The sequence below is a fragment of the Nerophis lumbriciformis genome, linkage group LG03, assembly GCF_033978685.3.
Source record: "Nerophis lumbriciformis linkage group LG03, RoL_Nlum_v2.1, whole genome shotgun sequence".
Classification (NCBI taxonomy): Eukaryota; Metazoa; Chordata; class Actinopteri; order Syngnathiformes; family Syngnathidae; genus Nerophis; species Nerophis lumbriciformis.
Genome location: NC_084550.2, coordinates 6203613 through 6224275, shown reverse-complemented (window position 1 = coordinate 6224275; position 20663 = coordinate 6203613). Strand labels below are relative to the sequence as shown.

The 20663-nt window shown below is 36.1% G+C and overlaps 1 protein-coding gene across 3 annotated transcripts in view; it reads left to right on the top strand.

The window, feature by feature from the left end:
• LOC133578218 (kinase suppressor of Ras 2-like) overlaps positions 1–20663 on the top strand; it is a 383282-nt gene that overhangs the window by 218797 nt on the left and 143822 nt on the right. For all 3 annotated transcript variants that reach the window (XM_061932475.1, XM_061932483.1, XM_061932465.1), the window contains 3 exons: positions 4635–4704; positions 17710–17793; positions 17930–18015. In XM_061932475.1, the coding sequence (XP_061788459.1) occupies positions 4635–4704; positions 17710–17793; positions 17930–18015 (240 nt within the window). The remainder of the gene's footprint in view (positions 1–4634; positions 4705–17709; positions 17794–17929; positions 18016–20663) is intronic.

Genomic DNA, 20663 nt, shown 5'->3' with positions numbered 1-20663 from the left:
ACTCTTATACACACTACTGAAATGCTCTCACATAAACAACTGAAATCTTTTTCTCACACACACACACTACTGAAACACTCTTATACACACAACTTAAATGCTCTCACATAAACAACTGAAATCTTTTTCTCACACACACACTACTGAAACACTCTTGTACACACTACTGAAACACTCTTATACACACTACTGAAATGCTCTCACATAAACAACTGAAATATTTTTCTCACACACACACACACTACTGAAACACTCTTGTACACACTACTGAAACACTCTTACGTACACTACTGAAATGCTCTCACATAAACAACTGAAATGTTTTTCTCTCACACACACTAATGAAACACTCTTATACACACTACTGAAATGCTCTCACATAAACAACTGAAATCTTTTTCTCACACACACACTACTGAAACACTCTTATACACACAACTTAAATGCTCTCACATAAACAACTGAAATCTTTTTCTCACACACACTACTGAAACACTCTTGTACACACTACTGAAACACTCTTATACACACTACTGAAATTCTCTCACATAAACAACTGAAATATTTTTCTCACACACACACACACACTACTGAAACACTCTTGTACACACTACTGAAACACTCTTACGTACACTACTGAAATGCTCTCACATAAACAACTGAAATGTTTTTCTCTCACACACACTAATGAAACACTCTTATACACACTACTGAAATGCTCTCACATAAACAACTGAAATCTTTTTCTCACACACACACACTACTGAAACACTCTTATACACACAACTTAAATGCTCTCACATAAACAACTGAAATCTTTTTCTCACACACACACTACTGAAACACTCTTGTACACACTACTGAAACACTCTTATACACACTACTGAAATGCTCTCACATAAACAACTGAAATATTTTTATCACACACACACTACTGAAACACTCTTGTACACCCTACTGAAACACTCTTATGTACACTACTGAAATGCTCTCACATAAACAACTGAAATCTTTTTCTCACACACACACACTAGTGAAACACTTATGCACACTACTGAAACACTCTTATACACACAACTGAAATGCTACCACATAAACGACTGAAATCTTTTTCTCTCACACACACACATGACTGAAACACTCTTATGTACACTACTGAAACACTCTTAAAGTTAAAGTTAAAGTACCAATGATTGTCACACACACACTAGGTGTGGTGAAATTTGTCCTCTGCATTTGACCCATCCCCTTGTTCACCCCCTGGGAGGTGAGGGGAGCAGTGGGCAGCAGCAGTGCCGCGCCCGGGAATCATTTTTGGTGATTTAACCCCCAATTCCAACCCTTGATGCTGAGTGCCAAGCACATACACTATTGAAATGCTCTCACATAAACAACTAAAATGTTTTTTCTCTCACACACCCTACTGAAACACTCTCATAAACACTACTGAAATGTTTTTCTCTCACACACACACACACACACACCTGGAATTATTTTTCACTAGTATGTATAAACGGTGTGAGAGAAAAACATTTCAGTTGTTTATGTGAGAGCATTTCAGTAGTATGTATAAGAGTGTTTCAGTAGTGTGTATGAGAGTGTTTCAGTAGTGTGTATAAGAGTGTTTCAGTAGTGTGTGTGAGAGAAAAACATTTTAGTTGTTTATGTGAGAGCATTTCAGTAGTGTATGTAAGAGGTAATTCTGAATAATGTCCCGAACGGCCCCTCATACCAAACTTTCCCTCCAACTTTACCTTTGACACAATTATGACAATCCGCAAGTTCATTAGCTACAATCAAAGAATTGCTGTTGCTGACATGGTCCAGACGCTCCACAGACGAGGATAAACAGCCCTCAGCGCCGCGCTGACAAGTCTGATAATGCGTCCGTCGCCAACCAGGCCGTGATGTCACTTCCTTCTCGGGATTGAGTTATCAGCTTGATTGAGTGTAATTGAGACCTCCATCGGAGTGCACAGAAGACGCCGAGGTCCCCCGAGGGGAAGCAGGAAGAGGAAGAGGACGGGCGGGGGGTGGGGGGACTTTGAGTAGCCGATGTCGACCCTCTATGAGATTAGCGCTGTCAACGAGTAAAGATGACCGCCTTCTTATTGATTAATAGCGATGGTTGTCTTTGTCCACACATCGCTTGATTCAATTGCGTCCTTTTAAAGACAAACATGTGACGTGTCATCGCGGAAATGTCCTCAATGGATTTATTTGATGACTCACAGGCAGATGTGGCATTTATCTAAGATCTTTTTGCCTGGACAATATGGTTAACATTTGTTTTCGTCTTCACTTGTTGTCAGGTTCAAACACTGATGACATCTATTACACAAGACAAGAGGCAAAGAATCAAAACAGAGACAGAATTCAATGTGGTCCAGTGAGGAGAAACGTGCACATCTGTACCCTTGTACAGTGTCATTACGTTCTGCCAAAAGATCGCACGCCTCCTTCTTTTATTTTGGACCACCGCTTTTTCCAAAGGACAAAGGTCGCAAAAAGTTCACAGAAAAGGTCGTAAACAATTCACAGGAAACTTCAGTTCAAAAAGAGTTTGTAAAGTAGTTGAAAAAGAGTTCCATAAAATAGTTAAAAAAGAGTTTGTAAAATAAGAAAAAGAGGTCGTCTGGAAATTGGGCAGATCCTGTCATCTTTCCACTCTGAAGTCCTTGGGCCAGAACAACATCCTTCTGTTGACTACCATACATGAAAGAACACAGGAACACCTTCATCTTGCTCCCCCACCCCCACCCCCCCACCCTCACACACACAGTGGAGTTTTATGAGTCTTACTCTTGGTAGGTTTCAAAGACAGCCTTTTGTCTTCTTGTCAGGAACACGATGCAATACAAAGTTTTTGTGATAATTTAGAAACAATTATTCTAACATTTGTCATCATCATTATTAAGCCTGAGAAGGGTCGAGAATAGGCAGCAACATTGATTTTCATGCCGTCTCAGATTACAATTGTAAAAACTCGTACTCTCGGCCAGATCTGGGCAATAACGACCTGTTAGGATTTTCAAAATATGTTTCCAAATACAAACCCCAAAACCAGTGAAGTTGGCACGTTGTGTAAATCAATCAATCAATCAATCAATCAATCAATCAATGTTTATTTATATAGCCCTAAATCACAAGTGTCTCAAAGGGCTGCACAAGCCACAACGACATCCTCGGTTCAGAGCCCACATAAGGGCAAAGAAAAACTCACAACCCAGTGGGATGTCAAAATGAATGACTATGAGAAACCTTGGAGAGGACCGCATATGTTTCTTGTTCTTGTCAAAAGTCTAGCAGCCACATTTTGTACCAAATGGTAAATAAAAAGAGAATACAAAAATTTGCAAATCCTTTTCAACTTATATTCAATTGAATAGACTGCAAAGACAAGATACTTAACGTTCCAACTGAGAAACTTTGTTAGTTTTTGCAAATATTAGCTCATTTGGAATTCGATGCCTGCAACATGTTTCAAAAAAGCCGGCACAAGTGGCAAAAAAAGACTGAGAAAGTTGAGGAATGCTCATCAAACACTTATTTGGAACATCCCACAGGTGAACAGGCTAATTGGGAACAGGTGGGTGCCATGATTGGGTATAAAAGCAACTTCCATGAAATGCTCAGTCATTCACAAACAAGGACGGGGCGAGGGTCACCGCTTTGTCAACAAATGCGTGAGCAAATTGTCAAACAGTCTAAGAACAACATTTCTCAACCAGCTATTGCAAGGAATTTAGGGATTTCACCGTCTACGGTCCGTAATATCATCAAAAGGTTCAGAGAATCTGGAGAAATCACTGCACGCAAGCGGCAAAGCCCGTGACCTTGGATACTGCATCAAAAAGCAACATCAGTGCGTAAAGGATATCACCACATAGGCACAGGAACACTACAGAAAACCACTATCAGTAACTACAGTTCGTCGCTACATCTGTAAGTGCAATTTAAAACTCTACTATGCAAAGCGAAAGCTATTTATCAACAACACCCAGAAGCGTTGCGGGCTTCGCTGGGGCCCGAGCTCATCTAAGATGGACTGATGCAAAGTGGAAAAGTGTTCTGTGGTCTGACGAGTCCACATTTCAAACATGTGTTGCCATCCAAGCAACGTTATCATGGACGCCCCTGCTTATTTCAGCAAGACAATGCCAAGCCACATTCTGCATGTGTTACAACATCGTGGCTACGTAGTACTAGACTGGCCTGCCTGTAGTCCAGAACTGTCTCCCATTGAAAATGTGTGGCGCATTATGAAGCCTAAAATACCACAACGGAGACCCCCGGACTGTTGAACAACTTAAGCTGTACATCAAGCAAGAATGGGAAAGAATTACACCTGAAAAGCATCAAAAATTGTTCTCCTCCGTTACGTTAAGTATCTTGTCTTTGCAGTCTATTCAATTGAATATAAGTTGAAAATGATTTGCAAATCATTGAATTCTGTTTTTATTTACCATTTCCACAACGTGCCAACTTCACTGGTTTTGGGTTTTTGTACTTTTACAAACAGATTATAAATCCAAGATTTTTTTTTAAGGCTCAAAGTCCACCAAAGCTTCTTTTCTAATGAATGTCGGCTGAAAAGAAGGTTGTCAATCTCCATCTTTGTCTCCCCCCTGCAGACACTCTCTCAGTGCCTCGCTGGTCCCCGCAGATCCCCCGAAGAGATCTGGGAAACTCCATAAAACACAGGTAGGCCACATCAGGGAGGAGACGCCTCATTCCTTGCTGCCTCCCATCTTAAGTGTAAAACGCCGCCATGTTTAAATATAACTAAAACATTAAATTATTGCATTAATTGGCCACTATTTTATTGTGCTGTTTAAAAAAATTTAAACATTTTTTAAATATATTTTTTTAAAGCATTTTATTGACTCCAATGAGGGTAACAGGAGCCTCCATAAGACTTTGGTATTCACTGCTCAAATTAACATCTAAATATTAATAAATAAAACATGTTTAAATATAACTAAAACATTACATTAATACGTTAATTGGCCTTTGTTTTATTGTGCTGTTTAAAATATTGGAAACTATTTTTTTAATAATTTTTTTTCAGCATTTTATTGACTCCAATGAGGGTAACAGGAGGCTCCATAAGACTTTGGTATTCACTGCTCAAATTAGACTTAGACTTAGACTTAGACAATTAACATTGTCCTTTATTAAATTAATTTAATTAATAAACTAAAATATAATAATAAATTATTAATACATTAATAAATGTTAATAAAATTAATAAATTAATTTGATTAAATTAACAACAAATATTAATAAATAAAACATGTTTAAATATAACTAAAACATCAAATCAATACATTAATTGGCTTTTGTTTTATTTTGCTGTTTAAAATATTGAAAACTATTTTTAAATAATTTTTTTCAGCATTTTATTGACTCCAATGAGGGTAACAGGAGGCTCCATAAGACTTTGGTATTCACTGCTCAAATTAACATATCATTATTAATAAATAAAACATGTTTAAATATCACTGAAACATAAAATGATTGCATTAATTGGCCTTTATTTTATTGTGCTGTTTAAAATATTGAAAACATTTGTTTTTATAATTTGTTTTCAGCATTTTATTGACTCCAATGAGGGTAACAGGAGGCTCCATAAGACACTGCTCAAATTAACATCTAAATATTAATAAATAAAACATGTTTAAATATAACCAAAACATTAAATTCATGCTTTAATTGGCTTTTATTTTATTGTGTTGTTTAAAATATTGAAAACTATTTTTTTTAATATTTTTTTTTCAGCATTTTATTGACTCCAATGAGGGTAACAGGAGGCTCTATAAGACTTTGGTATTCACTGCTCAAATTAATATATAATTATTAATAAATAAAACATGTTTAAATATCACTAAAACATAAAATTATTGCATTAATTGGCCTTTATTTTATTGTGCTGTTTAAAATATTGAAAACTATTTTTTAGTATTTTTTAAAATAATTTTATTGACTCCAATGAGGGTAACAAGAGGCTCGATAATACTTTGGTATTCACTGCTCAAATTAACATGTAATTATTAATAAATAAAAAATGTTTAATCATCACTAAAACATAAAATTATTGCATTAATTGGCCTTTATTTTATTGTGCTGTTTAAAATATTGAAAACTATTTTTTAGGGTTTTTTTTCAGCATTTTATTGACTCCAATGAGGGTCACAGGAGACTCCATAATACTTTGGTATTCACTGCTCAAATTAAGATATAAATATTAATAAATAAAACATGTTTAAATATAACTAAAACATTAAATTCATGCATTAATTGGCCTTTATTTTATTGTGCTGTTTAAAATATTGAAAAAAATGTTTTTCATAATTTTTTTTCAGCATTTTTATTGACTCCAATGAGGGTAACAAGAGGCTCAATAATACTTTGATATTCACTGCTCAAATTAATATCTAATTATTATTAAATAAAACATGTTTAAATATCACTAAAACATAACATTGTTGCATTAATTGGCCTTTATTTTATTGTGCTGTTTAAAATATTGAAAACTATTTTTTAATAAGTTTTTTCAGCATTTTATTGGCTCCAATGAGGGTAACAGGAGGCTCCATAAGACTTTGGTATTCACTGCTCAAATTAGACTTAGACTTAGACTTAGACAATTAACATTGTCCTTTATTAAATTAATGTATTTAATAAATTAAAATATAATGATAAATTATTAATACATTAATAAATGTTAATAAAATTAATCAATTAATTTTATTAAATTAACATCTAAATATTAATTAAAAAAACATGTTTAAATATAACTAAAACATTAAATCAATACATTAATTGGCCTTTGTTTTATTGTGCCGTTTAAAATATTGAAAACTATTTTTAAATAATTTTTTTCAGCATTTTATTGACTCCAATGAGGGTAAAAGAAGGCTCCATAAGACTTTGGTATTCACTGCTCAAATCAGACTTAGACTTAGACTTAGACAATTAACATTGTCTTTTATTAAATTAATTTACATAATAAATTTAATTTTTAATAAATTATTAATTATAATAATAAATTATTAATACATTAATAAATGTTAATAAAATTAATAAATACATTTTATTAAATTAACATCTAAATATTAATAAACAAAACATGTTTAAATATAACTAAAACATTAAATTCATGCGTTAATTGGCCTTTATTTTATTGTGCTGTTTAAAATATTGAAAACTATTTTTTTTATAATTTTTTTTCAGCATTTTATTGACTCCAATGAGGGTAAAAGAAGGCTCCATAAGACTTTGGTATTCACTGCTCAAATCAGACTTAGACTTAGACTTAGACAATTAACATTGTCTTTTATTAAATTAATTTACTTAATACATTTAAATTTTAATAAATTATTAATTATAAAAATAAATTATTAATACATTAATAAATGTTAATACAATTAATAAATACATTTTATTAAATTAACATCTAAATATTAATAAACAAAACATGTTTAAATATAACTAAAACATTAAATTCATGCATTAATTGGCCTTTATTTTATTGAGCTGTTTAAAATATTGAAAACTATTTTTTAATAAGTTTTTCAGCATTTTATTGACTCCAATGAGGGTAACAGGAGGCTCCATAAGACTTTGGTATTCACTGCTCAAATTAACATCTAATTATTAATAAATAAAATATGTTTAATTATCACTAAAACATAAAATGATTGCATTAATTGGCCTTTATTTTATTGTGCTGTTTAAAATATTGAAAACTATTTTTTAGTATTTTTTTTCAGCATTTTATTGACTCCAATGAGGGTAACAGGAGGCTCCATAAGACTTTGGTATTCACTGCTCAAATTAGACTTAGACTTAGACTTAGACAATTAACATTGTCCTTTATTAAATTAATTTAATTAATAAATTAAAATACAATAATAAATTACTAATACATTAATAAATGTTAATAAAATTAATAAATTAATTTTATTAAATTAACATCTAAATATTAATAAATAAAACATGTTTAAATATAACTAAAACATCAAATCAATACATTAATTGGCCTTTGTTTTATTGTGCTGTTTAGAATATTGAAAACTATTTTTAAATATTTTTTTTCAGCATTTTATTGACTCCAATGAGGGTAAAAGAAGGCTCCATAAGACTTTGGTATTCACTGCTCAAATCAGACTTAGACTTAGACTTAGACAATTAACATAGTCTTTTATTAAATTAATTTACTTAATAAATTTAAATTTTAATAAATTATTAATTATAATAATACATTATTAATACATTAATAAATGTTAATAAAATTAATAAATTAATTTTATTAAATTAACATCTAAATATTAATAAATAAAACATATTTAAATATAACTAAAACATTAAATTAATACGTTAATTGGCCTTTATTTTATTGTGCTGTTTAAAATATTGAAAACTATTTTTAAATATATTTTTTCAGCATTTTATTGACTCCAATGAGGGTAAAAGAAGGCTCCATAAGACTTTGGTATTCACTGCTCAAATCAGACTTAGACTTAGACTTAGACAATTAACATTGTCTTTTATTAAATTAATTTACTTAATACATTTAAATTTTAATAAATTATTAATTATAATAATAAATTATTAATACATTAATAAATGTTAATAAAATTGATGAATACATTTTTATTAAATTAACTTCTAGATATTAATAAACAAAACATGTTTAAATATAACTAAAACATTAAATCAATACATTAATTGGCCTTTGTTTTATTGTGCCGTTTAAAATATTGAAAACTATTTTTAAATAATTTTTTTCAGCATTTTATTGACTCCAATGAGGGTAAAAGAAGGCTCCATAAGACTTTGGTATTCACTGCTCAAATCAGACTTAGACTTAGAAAATTAACATTGTCTTTTATTAAATTAATTTACTTAATAAATGTAAATTATAATAAATTATTAATTATAATAATACATTATTAATACATTATTAAATGTTAATAAAATTAATAAATACATTTTATTAAATTAACATCTAAATATTAATAAACAAAACATGTTTAAATATAACTAAAACATTAAATCAATACATTAATTGGCCTTTATTTTATTGTGCTGTTTAAAATATTGAAAACTATTTTTAAATTATTTTTTTCAGCATTTTATTGACTCCAATGAGGGTAACAGGAGGCTCCATAAGACTTTGGTATTCACTGCTCAAATTAGACTTAGACTTAGACTTAGACAATTAACATTGTCCTTTATTAAATTAATGTATTTAATAAATTAAAATATAATGATAAATTATTAATACATTAATAAATGTTAATATAATTAATCAATTAATTTTATTAAATTAACATCTAAATATTAATTAAAAAAACATGTTTAAATATAACTAAAACATTAAATCAATACATTAATTGGCCTTTGTTTTATTGTGCTGTTTAAAATATTGAAAACTATTTTTAAATAATTGTTTTCCGCATTTTATTGACTCCAATGAGGGTAACAGGAGGCTCCATAAGACTTTGGTATTCACTGCTCAAGTTAGACTTAGACTTAGACTTAGACTTAGACAATTAACATTGTCTTTTATTAAATTAATTTACTTAATACATTTAAATTTTAATAAATTATTAATTATAATAATAAATTATTAATACATTAATAAATGTTAATACAATTAATAAATACATTTTATTAAATTAACATCTAAATATTAATAAACAAAACATGTTTAAATATAACTAAAACATTAAATTCATGCATTAATTGGCCTTTATTTTATTGAGCTGTTTAAAATATTGAAAACTATTTTTTAATAAGTTTTTTCAGCATTTTATTGACTCCAATGAGGGTAACAGGAGGCTCCATAAGACTTTGGTATTCACTGCTCAAATTAACATCTAATTATTAATAAATAAAATATGTTTAATTATCACTAAAACATAAAATGATTGCATTAATTGGCCTTTATTTTATTGTGCTGTTTAAAATATTGAAAACTATTTTTTAGTATTTTTTTTCAGCATTTTATTGACTCCAATGAGGGTCACAGGAGGCTCCATAAGACTTTGGTATTCACTGCTCAAATTAACATCTAAATATTAATAAATAAAACATGTTTAAATATAACTAAAATATTCAATTAATGCATTAATTGGCCTTTATTTTATTGTGCTGTTTAAAATATTGAAAACTATTTTTTAGTATTTTTTTTCAGCATTTTATTGACTCCAATGAGGGTCACAGGAGGCTCCATAAGACTTTGGTATTCACTGCTCAAATTAAGATATACATTTTAATAAATAAAACATGTTTAAATACAACTAAAACATTAAATTCATGCATTAATTGGCCTTTATTTTATTGAGCTGTTTAAAATATTGAAAACTATTTTTTAATAAGTTTTTTCAGCATTTTATTGACTCCAATGAGGGTAACAGGAGGCTCCATAAGACTTTGGTATTCACTGCTCAAATTAGACTTAGACTTAGACTTAGACAATTAACATTGTCCTTTATTAAATTAATTTAATTAATAAATTAAAATACAATAATAAATTACTAATACATTAATAAATGTTAATAAAATTAATAAATTAATTTTATTAAATTAACATCTAAATATTAATAAATAAAACATGTTTAAATATAACTAAAACATTAAATCAATACATTAATTGGCCTTTGTTTTATTGTGCTGTTTAAAATATTGAAAACTATTTTTTAGTATTTTTTTTCAGCATTTTATTGACTCCAATGAGGGTAAAAGAAAGCTCCATAAGACTTTGGTATTCACTGCTCAAGTTAGACTTAGACTTAGACTTAGACTTAGACAATTAACATTGTCTTTTATTAAATTAATTTAGTTAATACATTTAAATTTTAATAAATTATTAATTATAATAATAACTTATTAATACATTAATAAATGTTAATAAAATTAATAAATACATTTTATTAAATCAACATCTAAATATTAATAAACAAAACATGTTTAAATATAACTAAAACATTAAATCAATACATTAATTGGCCTTTATTTTATTGAAATATTGAAAACTATTTTTAAATAATTTTATTTTATTGACTCCAATGAGGTTAACAGGAGGCTCCATAAGACTTTGGTATTCACTGCTCAAATTAATATCTAGTTATTAATATATTAATTTTTTTTTTAATATAACTACAACATTAAATCAATACATTAATCTGCCTTTATTTTATTGTGCTGTTTAAAATATTGAAAACAATTTTTTTATTTGAAACGGGCAAAGAAAGTGGGCAAAGTGGCAAAGCGAACCCTCTCGCCGCCTCCAAATGTAATCTATCAAGCTGTTATTGGAGGATTAAGGCTGGTTTTTGGAGAGGAATCGGCGTCCCCGTGTTGACACATTGTTGAGATAAGTCTGTGAGTGTATTTCAGCATGAGCCGCGGGGGCTTTTCCTGGCGCCGGGTTCGCCCTTAATGTCACGCCGTCGCTCATCCGAGACAGCGGAGGCCACCGGGCGTCAGTCACGGCAGCGCCGACTCATTAATAAAGAGATTTGGGTTCTGTCAGACCGCATTAGTCACCTGCCATTAGCCAGGCGGCCGCCGCGCACTAACCAGGCGGCCTGCCCGTAAATACAGCCGCTCCGTCTGAGCGCGCTCCAAATTGGTCGTTTTCAGGCTTTTGTTTATTGGGGAGGCGGCGCCGTTTTAGCAGCTCACACTCACTGTCGAGGGATGAACATTTGAGGTGGTGGAATACGCTGGAACTTGCAAAGGAAACCGCCCATCCAAATGATGAGAATCAGGTGTCCTAATCACTTGGTGATTGGCCACAGGTGTATAAAACCAAGCACTTAGGCATGGAGACTGTTTCTACAAACATTTGTGAAAGAATGGGCCGCTTTCAGTGATTTCCAGCGTGGAACTGTCATAGGATGCCACCTGTGCAACAAATCCAGTTGTGAAATTTCCTCACTCCTAATTATTCAATCAATCAATGTTTATTTATATAGCCCTAAATCACAAGTGTCTCAAAGGGCTGCACAAGCCACAACGACATCCGCGGTACAGAGCCCACATAAGGGCAAGGAAAAACTCACAACCCCAATGGGACGTCGATGTGAATGACTATGAGAAACCTTGGAGAGAACTGCATATGTGGGTGACCCCCCCTCTAGGGGAGACCGGATGCAATGGATGTCGAGTGGGTCTGACATAATATTGTGGGAGTTCAGTCCATAGTGGATCCAACATATAAGTGAAAGTCCAGTCCATAGTGGATCTAACATAATAGTGAGAGTCCAGTCCATAGTGGATCTAACATAATAGTGAGAGTCCAGTCCATAGTGGATCTAACATAATAGTGAGAGAGTCCAGTCCATAGTGGATCTAACATAATAGTGAGAGTCCAGTCCACAGTGAATCTAACATAATAGTGTGAGAGTCCAGTCCATAGTGGATCTAACATAATAGTGAGAGTCCAGTCCATAGTGGATCTAACATAATAGTGAGAGTCCAGTCCATAGTGGATCTAACATAATAGTGTGAGAGTCCAGTCCATAGTGGATCTAACATAATAGTGAGAGTCCAGTCCATAGTGGATCTAACATAATAGTGTGAGAGTCCAGTCCATAGTGGATCTAACATAATAGTGAGAGTCCAGTCCATAGTGGATCTAACATAATAGTGAGAGTCCAATCCATAGTGAATCTAACATAATAGTGTGAGAGTCCAGTCCATAGTGGATCTAGCATAATAGTGAGAGCCCAGTCCATAGTGGATCTAACATAATAGTGAGAGTCCAGTCCATAGTGGATCTAACATAATAGTGTGAGAGTCCAGTCCATGGTGGATCTAACATAATAGTGAGAGTCCAGTCCATAGTGCATCTAACATAATAGTGAGAGTCCAGTCCATAGTGGATCTAACATAATAGTAAGAGTCCAGTCCATAGTGGATCTAACATAATAGTGTGAGAGTCCAGTCCATAGTGGATCTAACATAATAGTGAGAGTCCAGTCCATAGTGGATCTAACATAATAGTGAGAGTCCAGTCCATAGTGGATCTAACATAATAGTGAGAGTCCAGTCCATAGTGGATCTAACTTAATAGTGTGAGAGTCCAGTCCATAGTGGATCTAACATAATAGTGAGAGTCCAGTCCATAGTGGATCTAACATAATAGTGTGAGAGTCCAGTCCATAGTGGATCTAACATAATAGTGTGAGAGTCCAGTCCATAGTGGATCTAACATAATAGTGAAAGTCCAGTCCATAGTGGATCTAACATTATAGTGAGAGTCCAGTCCATAGTGGATCTAACATAATAGTGTGAGAGTTCAGTCCATAGTGGATCTAACATAATAGTGTGAGAGTTCAGTCCATAGTGGATCTAACATGATAGTGAGAGTCCAGTCCATAGTGGATCTAACATAATAGTGAGAGTCCAGTCCATAGTGGATCTAACATAATAGTGTGAGAGTCCAGTCCATAGTGGATCTAACATAATAGTGAGAGTCCAGTCCATAGTGGATCTAACATAATAGTGTGAGAGTCCAGTCCATAGTGGATCTAACATAATAGTGAGAGTCCAGTCCATAGTGAATCTAACATGATAGTGTGAGAGTCCAGTTAATAGTGGATCTAACATAATAGTGTGAGAGTCTAGTCCATAGTGGATCTAACATAATAGTGTGAGAGTCTGGTCCATAGTGGATCTAACATAATAGTGTGAGAGTCCAGTCCATAGTGGATCTAACATAATAGTGAGAGTCCAGTCCATAGTGGATCTAACATAATAGTGAGAGAGTCCAGTCCATAGTGGATCTAACATAATAGTGAGAGTCCAGTCCACAGTGAATCTAACATAATAGTGTGAGAGTCCAGTCCATAGTGGATCTAACATAATAGTGAGAGTCCAGTCCATAGTGGATCTAACATAATAGTGAGAGTCCAGTCTTTAGTGGATCAAACATAATAGTGTGAGAGTCCAGTCCATAGTGGATCTAACATAATAGTGAGAGTCCAGTCCATCGTGGATCTAACATAATAGGGTGAGAGTCCAGTCCATAGTGGATCTAACATAATAGTGAGAGTCCAGTCCAAAGTGGGGCCAGCAGGAGACCATCTCGAGCTGAGACGGGTCAGCAGCGCAGAGATGTCCTCCTGGTAGGGGTGCATCCCTTTATGAAGGATGCCTGTGCGTGACTTAGTTGAACGTGGGGAGACTGGTGCACAGACAGTCACCACACGATCCTTGACAGAATCGGGTCAGGGTCCAGTGGCATGGAGTCCAAGACGACTGGGGACCCTTTTTCTGCTGCAGCCTTCTTCCGCCGTTGAGGTCTTCACCGTATCCCTGGCTAGGGGGCAGTCAGGTACTAGGCCTTTGCCAAGGGCCACCTGGGGTAACAGTAGTAAAGGGGTTAACCTCCTCGTGCCCCAAGACCCCATAGAGGAGCCTCCACTGCCGGATGCACTTTAACGTCATGCCCAGTACATTAACTTGCACTTACAGATGTAGCGACCAAACGTAGTTACTGAGAGTGGTTTTCTGACGTGTTCCTGAGCCCATGTGGTGATATCCTTTACACACTGATGTCGCTTTTTGATTCAGTACCGCCTGAGGGATCGACGGTCCGTAATATCATCGCTTACATGCAGTGATTTCTCCAGAATCTGAAATTTGGATGATATTACGGAGCGTGGATGGTGAAATCCCTAAATTCCTTGCAATAGCTGGTTGAGAAATGTTGTTCTTAAAACTGTTGGGCAATTTGCTCACGCATTTGTTCCCAAAGTGGTGACCCTCGCCCCATCCTTGTTTGTGAAGGTGAATGCTTTTGTACCCAATCATGGCACCCATCATCGGCGGTCACTCGAACGAGTATGAGGATCCTCCTGGTAGGGGTGTATCCCTTTATGAAGGATGCCTGTGCGTGACTTAGTTTAACGTGGGGAGACTGGTGCACAGACAGTGACCACACGATCCTTGACAGAATCGGGTCAGGGTCCAGTGGCATGGAGTCCAAGACGACTGGGGACCCTTTTCTGCTGCAGCCTTCTTCCGCCGTTGAGGTCTTCACCGTATCCCTGGCTAGGGGGCAGTCAGGTACTAGGCCTTTGCCAAGGGCCACCTGGGGTAACAGTTGCAAAGGGGTTAACCTCCTAGTGTCCCAAGACCCCATAGAGGAGCCTCCACTGCCGGATGCACTTTAATATCATGCCCAGGACATTAAATTGCACTTACAGATGTAACCACCAAATGTAGTTACTGAGAGTGGTTTTCTGACGTGTTCCTGAACCCATGTGGTGATATCCTTTACACACTGATGTCGCTTTTTGATTCAGTACCGCCTGAGGGATCGATGGTCCGTAATATCATCGCTTACATGCAGTGATTTCTCCAGAATCTGAAACTTTTGATGACATTACGGAGCGTGGATGGTGAAATCCCTAAATTCCTTGCAATAGCTGGTTGAGAAATGTTGTTCTTAAACTGTTGGGCAATTTGCTCACGCATTTGTTCCCAAAGTGGTGACCCCTCGCCCCGTCCTTGTTTGTGAATGTGAATGCTTTTATACCCATCATCGGCGGTCACTCGAACGAGTATGACGATCCTCCTGGTAGGGGTGTATCCCTTTATGAAGGATGCCTGTGCGTGACTTAGTTTAACGTGGGGAGACTGGTTCACAGACAGTCACCACACGATCCTTGACAGAATCGGGTCAGGGTCCAGTGGCATGGAGTCCAAGACGACTGGGGACCCTTTTTCTGCTGCAGCCTTCTTCCGCCGTTGAGGTCTTCACCGTATCCCTGGCTCGGGGGCAGTCAGGTACTAGGCCTTTGCCAAGGGCCACCTGGGGTAACAGTAGTAAAGGGGTTAACCTCCTAGTGCCCCAAGAACCCATAGAGGAGCCGCCACTGCCGGATGCACTTTAACGTCATGCCCAGGACATTAACTTGCACTTACAGATGTAGCGACCAAACGTAGTTACTGAGAGTGGTTTTCTGACGTGTTCCTGAACCCATGTGGTGATATCCTTTACACACTGATGTCGCTTTTTGATTCAGTACCGCCTGAGGGAACGATGGTCCGTAATATCATCGCTTACATGCAGTGATTTCTCCAGAATCTGAAACTTTTGATGACATTACGGAGCGTGGATGGTGAAATCCCTAAATTCCTTGCAAGAGCTGGTTGAGAAATGTTGTTCTTAAAACTGTTGGGCAATTTGCTCACGCATTTGTTCCCAAAGTGGTGACCCTCGCCCCATCCTTGTTTGTGAATGTGAATGCTTTTATACCCAATCATGGCACCCATCATCGGCGGTCACTCGAACGAGTATGACGATCCTCCTGGTAGGGGTGTATCCCTTTATGAAGGATGCCTGTGCGTGACTTAGTTTAACGTGGGGAGACTGGTGCACAGACAGTCACCACACGATCCTGGACAGAATCGGGTCAGGGTCCAGTGGCATGGAGTCCAAGACGACTGGGGACCCTTTTTCTGCTGCAGCCTTCTTCCGCCGTTGAGGTCTTCACCGTATCCCTGGCTAGGGGGCAGTCAGGTACTAGGCCTTTGCCAAGGGCCACCTGGGGTAACAGTAGTAAAGGGGTTAACCTCCTAGTGTCCCAAGACCCCATAGAGGAGCCTCCACTGCCGGATGCACTTTAACGTCATGCCCAGGACATTAACTTGCACTTACAGATGTAACCACCAAATGTAGTTACTGAGAGTGGTTTTCTGACGTGTTCCTGAGCCCATGTGGTGATATCCTTTACACACTTATGTCGCTTTTTGATTCAGTACCGCCTGAGGGATCGACGGTCCGTAACATCATCGCTTACATGCAGTGATTTCTCCAGAATCTGAAACTTTTGATGATATTACGGAGCGTAGATGGTGAAATCCCTAAATTCCTTGCAAGAGCTGGTTGAGAAATGTTGTTCTTAAAACTGTTGGGCAATTTGCTCACGCATTTGTTCCCAAAGTGGTGACCCTCGCCCAATCCTTGTTTGTGAATGTGAATGCTTTTATACCCAATCATGGCACCCATCATCGGCGGTCACTCGAACGAGTATGACGATCCTCCTGGTAGGGGTGTATCCCTTTATGAAGGATGCCTGTGCGTGACTTGGTTTAACGTGGGTAGATAGGTGCACAGACAGTCACCACACGATCCTTGACAGAATCGGGTCAGGGTCCAGTGGCATGGAGTCCAAGACGACTGGGGACCCTTTTTCTGCTGCAGCCTTCTTCCGCCGTTGAGGTCTTCACCGTATCCCTGGCTAGGGGGCAGTCAGGTACTAGGCCTTTGCCAAGGGCCACCTGGGGTAACAGTAGTAAAGGGGTTAACCTCCTCGTGCCCCAAGACCCCATAGAGGAGCCTCCACTGTTTAACGTCATGCCCACCCTGAAATTCAGCTGTGTTTTTAGTTGATGAACAGTAAACACACACTTAGTTCATTTTGGTCCTTGTTGAGGCTTCTTTTGGAGTTGTGTAGGAACAACAACAAGACAAAGAAAAAGCCAAACAGACACAAGTTAATTAGTGGACTTTAAGAGCCCGCTAGAGACGCGGTGTTCCTCCATGAGAAGATTTTTTTTCCCCAACGGGTTGAAAAGGTCACACAATCCACGTTAAGGTCGCTCGGATTGACTCGCGACGCCCGCAAATGTCACGTCCTCCACCATTGTTACTTCTTCTTCTTCTTCTTCTTCTGCCTGCAGGTTTTCCACAAAGTACTGGATGTCACAGACGTGCACCGTGTGTGGGAAGGGAATGTTGTTTGGACTCAAATGTAAAAACTGCAAGTACGTAACTCGGCCATGAATGTCGACAATCAAACAAAAGCAATGTAACTTGACGCAATCGTGTGTGTGTGTGTGTGTGTGTGTGTGTGTGTGTGTGTGTGTGTGCGTGTGTGTGCGTGTGTGTGTGTGCACGCAGGCTGAAGTGCCACAACAAATGCACCAAAGAAGCCCCGCCCTGCCATTTACTCATCATACAACGAGGCGGCAGAGAGTCTTTCAAAGGTAAACTGCAAAAAGTGAAATCTAAGTAAGATGAATTATGTCAAATAAGGGTGATATTTGCAACATATAAGTGAAAATCCAGTCCATAGTGGATCTAACATAATAGTGAGAGTCCAGTCCATAGTGAATCTAACATAATAGTGAGAGTCCAGTCCATAGTGGATCTAACATAATAGTGAAAATCCAGTCCATAGTGGATCTAACATAATAGTGAGAGTCCAGTCCATAGTGGATCTAACATAATAGTGAGAGTCCAGTCCATAGTGGATCTAACATAATAGTGAAAATCCAGTCCATAGTGGATCTAACATAATAGTGACAGTCCAGTCCATAGTGGATCTAACATAATAGTGAGAGTCCAGTCCATAGTGGATCTAACATAATAGTGTGAGAGTCCAGTCCATAGTGGATCTAACATAATAGTGACAGAGTCCAGTCCATAGTGGATCTAACATAATAGTGTGAGAGTCCAGTCCATAGTGGATCTAACATAATAGTGTGAGAGTCCAGTCCATAGTGGATCTAACATAATAGTGACAGAGTCCAGTCCATAGTGGATCTAACATAATAGTGTGAGAGTCCAGTCCATAGTGGATCTAACATAATAGTGAGAGTCCAGTCTATAGTGGATATAACATAATAGTGTGAGAGTCCAGTCCATAGTGGATCTAACATAATAGTGAGAGTCCAGTCCATAGTGGATCTAACATAATAGTGTGAGAGTCCAGTCCATAGTGGATCTAACATAATAGTGAGAGTCCAGTCTATAGTGGATCTAACATAATAATGTGAGAGTCCAGTCCATAGTGGATCTAACATAATAGTTTGAGTCCAGTCCATAGTGGATCTAACATAATAGTGAGAGTCCAGTCTATAGTGGATCTAACATAATAGTGAGAGTCCAGTCCATAGTGGATCTAACATAATAGTGTGAGAGTCCAGTCCATAGTGGATCTAACATAATAGTGTGAGAGTCCAGTCCATAGTGGATCTAACATAATAGTGAGAGTCCAGTCCATAGTGGATCTAACATAATAGTGTGAGAGTCCAGTCCATAGTGGATCTAACATAATAGTGTGAGAGTCCAGTCCATAGTGGATCTAACATAATAGTGAGAGTCCAGTCTATAGTGGATCTAACATAATAGTGAGAGTCCAGTCCATAGTGGATCTAACATAATAGTGTGAGAGTCCAGTCCATAGTGGATCTAACATAATAGTGTGAGAGTCCAGTCCATAGTGGATCTAACATAATAGTGAGAGTCCAGTCCATAGTGGATCTAACATAATAGTGTGAGAGTCCAGTCCATAGTGGATCTAACATAATAGTGAGAGTCCAGTCCATAGTGGATCTAACATAATAGTGTGAGAGTCTAGTCCATAGTGGATCTAACATAATAGTGTGAGAGTCCAGTCCATAGTGGATCTAACATAATAGGTTGAGAGTCCAGTCCATAGTGGATCTAACATAATAGTGAGAGTCCAGTCCATAGTGGATCTAACATAATAGTGTGAGAGTCCAGTCCATAGTGGATCTAACATAATAGTGAGAGTCCAGTCCATAGTGGATCTAACATAATAGTGTGAGAGTCTAGTCCATAGTGGATCTAACATAATAGTGTGAGAGTCCAGTCCATAGTGGATCTAACATAATAGTGTGAGAGTCCAGTCCATAGTGGATCTAACATAATAGTGAGAGTCCAGTCCATAGTCAATCTAACATAATAGTGAGAGTCCAGTCCATAGTCAATCTAACATAATAGTGAGAGTCCAGTCCATAGTGGATCTAACATAATAGTGTGAGAGTCCAGTCCATAGTGGATCTAACATAATAGTGTGAGAGTCTAGTCCATAGTGGATCTAACATAATAGTGTGAGAGTCCAGTCCATAGTGGATCTAACATAATAGTAAGATTTTATGTTAGAGTGTTTTACTTGTTTTAAGGGTTTTGCTCCTAAATGATCTCCGTAAGATATTACAGCTTGTTGCTGAGATTTGATGACCTATATTGAGTAAAACATGCTTGAAACTAGAATATCAAGTGTTGCAAAGCTGTGTCATCAACACTCACAAGCATAAAACTACTTTTTTAAAGTAATAATTTCTTATTTCAAGCATGAAATAAAAAATCATCATTTTGACACAATTGTGTCTCATATTTAAAACAGATGACAGCCAAATGGACTTTGCTGTTTTATTTTCAATGAAACAATAGAAAATAGGTACTCATATAGTAGTACAGTAAACTGACAGTTAATATTTAAACATTTAACATTTCAAACAATTTTGAACAGAAATAGCTCATGCACATTCAGATAAATTCTTCAAGATTACAATAAAAGAAATTTGGGCGGGGGTCGGGCTGTATATATGCGCACTAATTGACTGAAAGAGCACGCACTTGGCGCGATGATGTCATGTTATCCATGGAAAAATGCATTTTTAGACAATATGATTTGCCTGAGCGGCTGGGAAACTTGTTGCCTTTCCATTAAGAACAATAAATTAGTTTTTAGTGTAAGTTTGCTGGTTTCATGAAATGTAATGCCGAGCGCATATCATTATGTCAAGATAATGGCACTAGCATTTAGAATATTTTTCTACATATTGAGCAAAAAGGTCTCTTTTTTTTTCTACCAAGAAAAGTG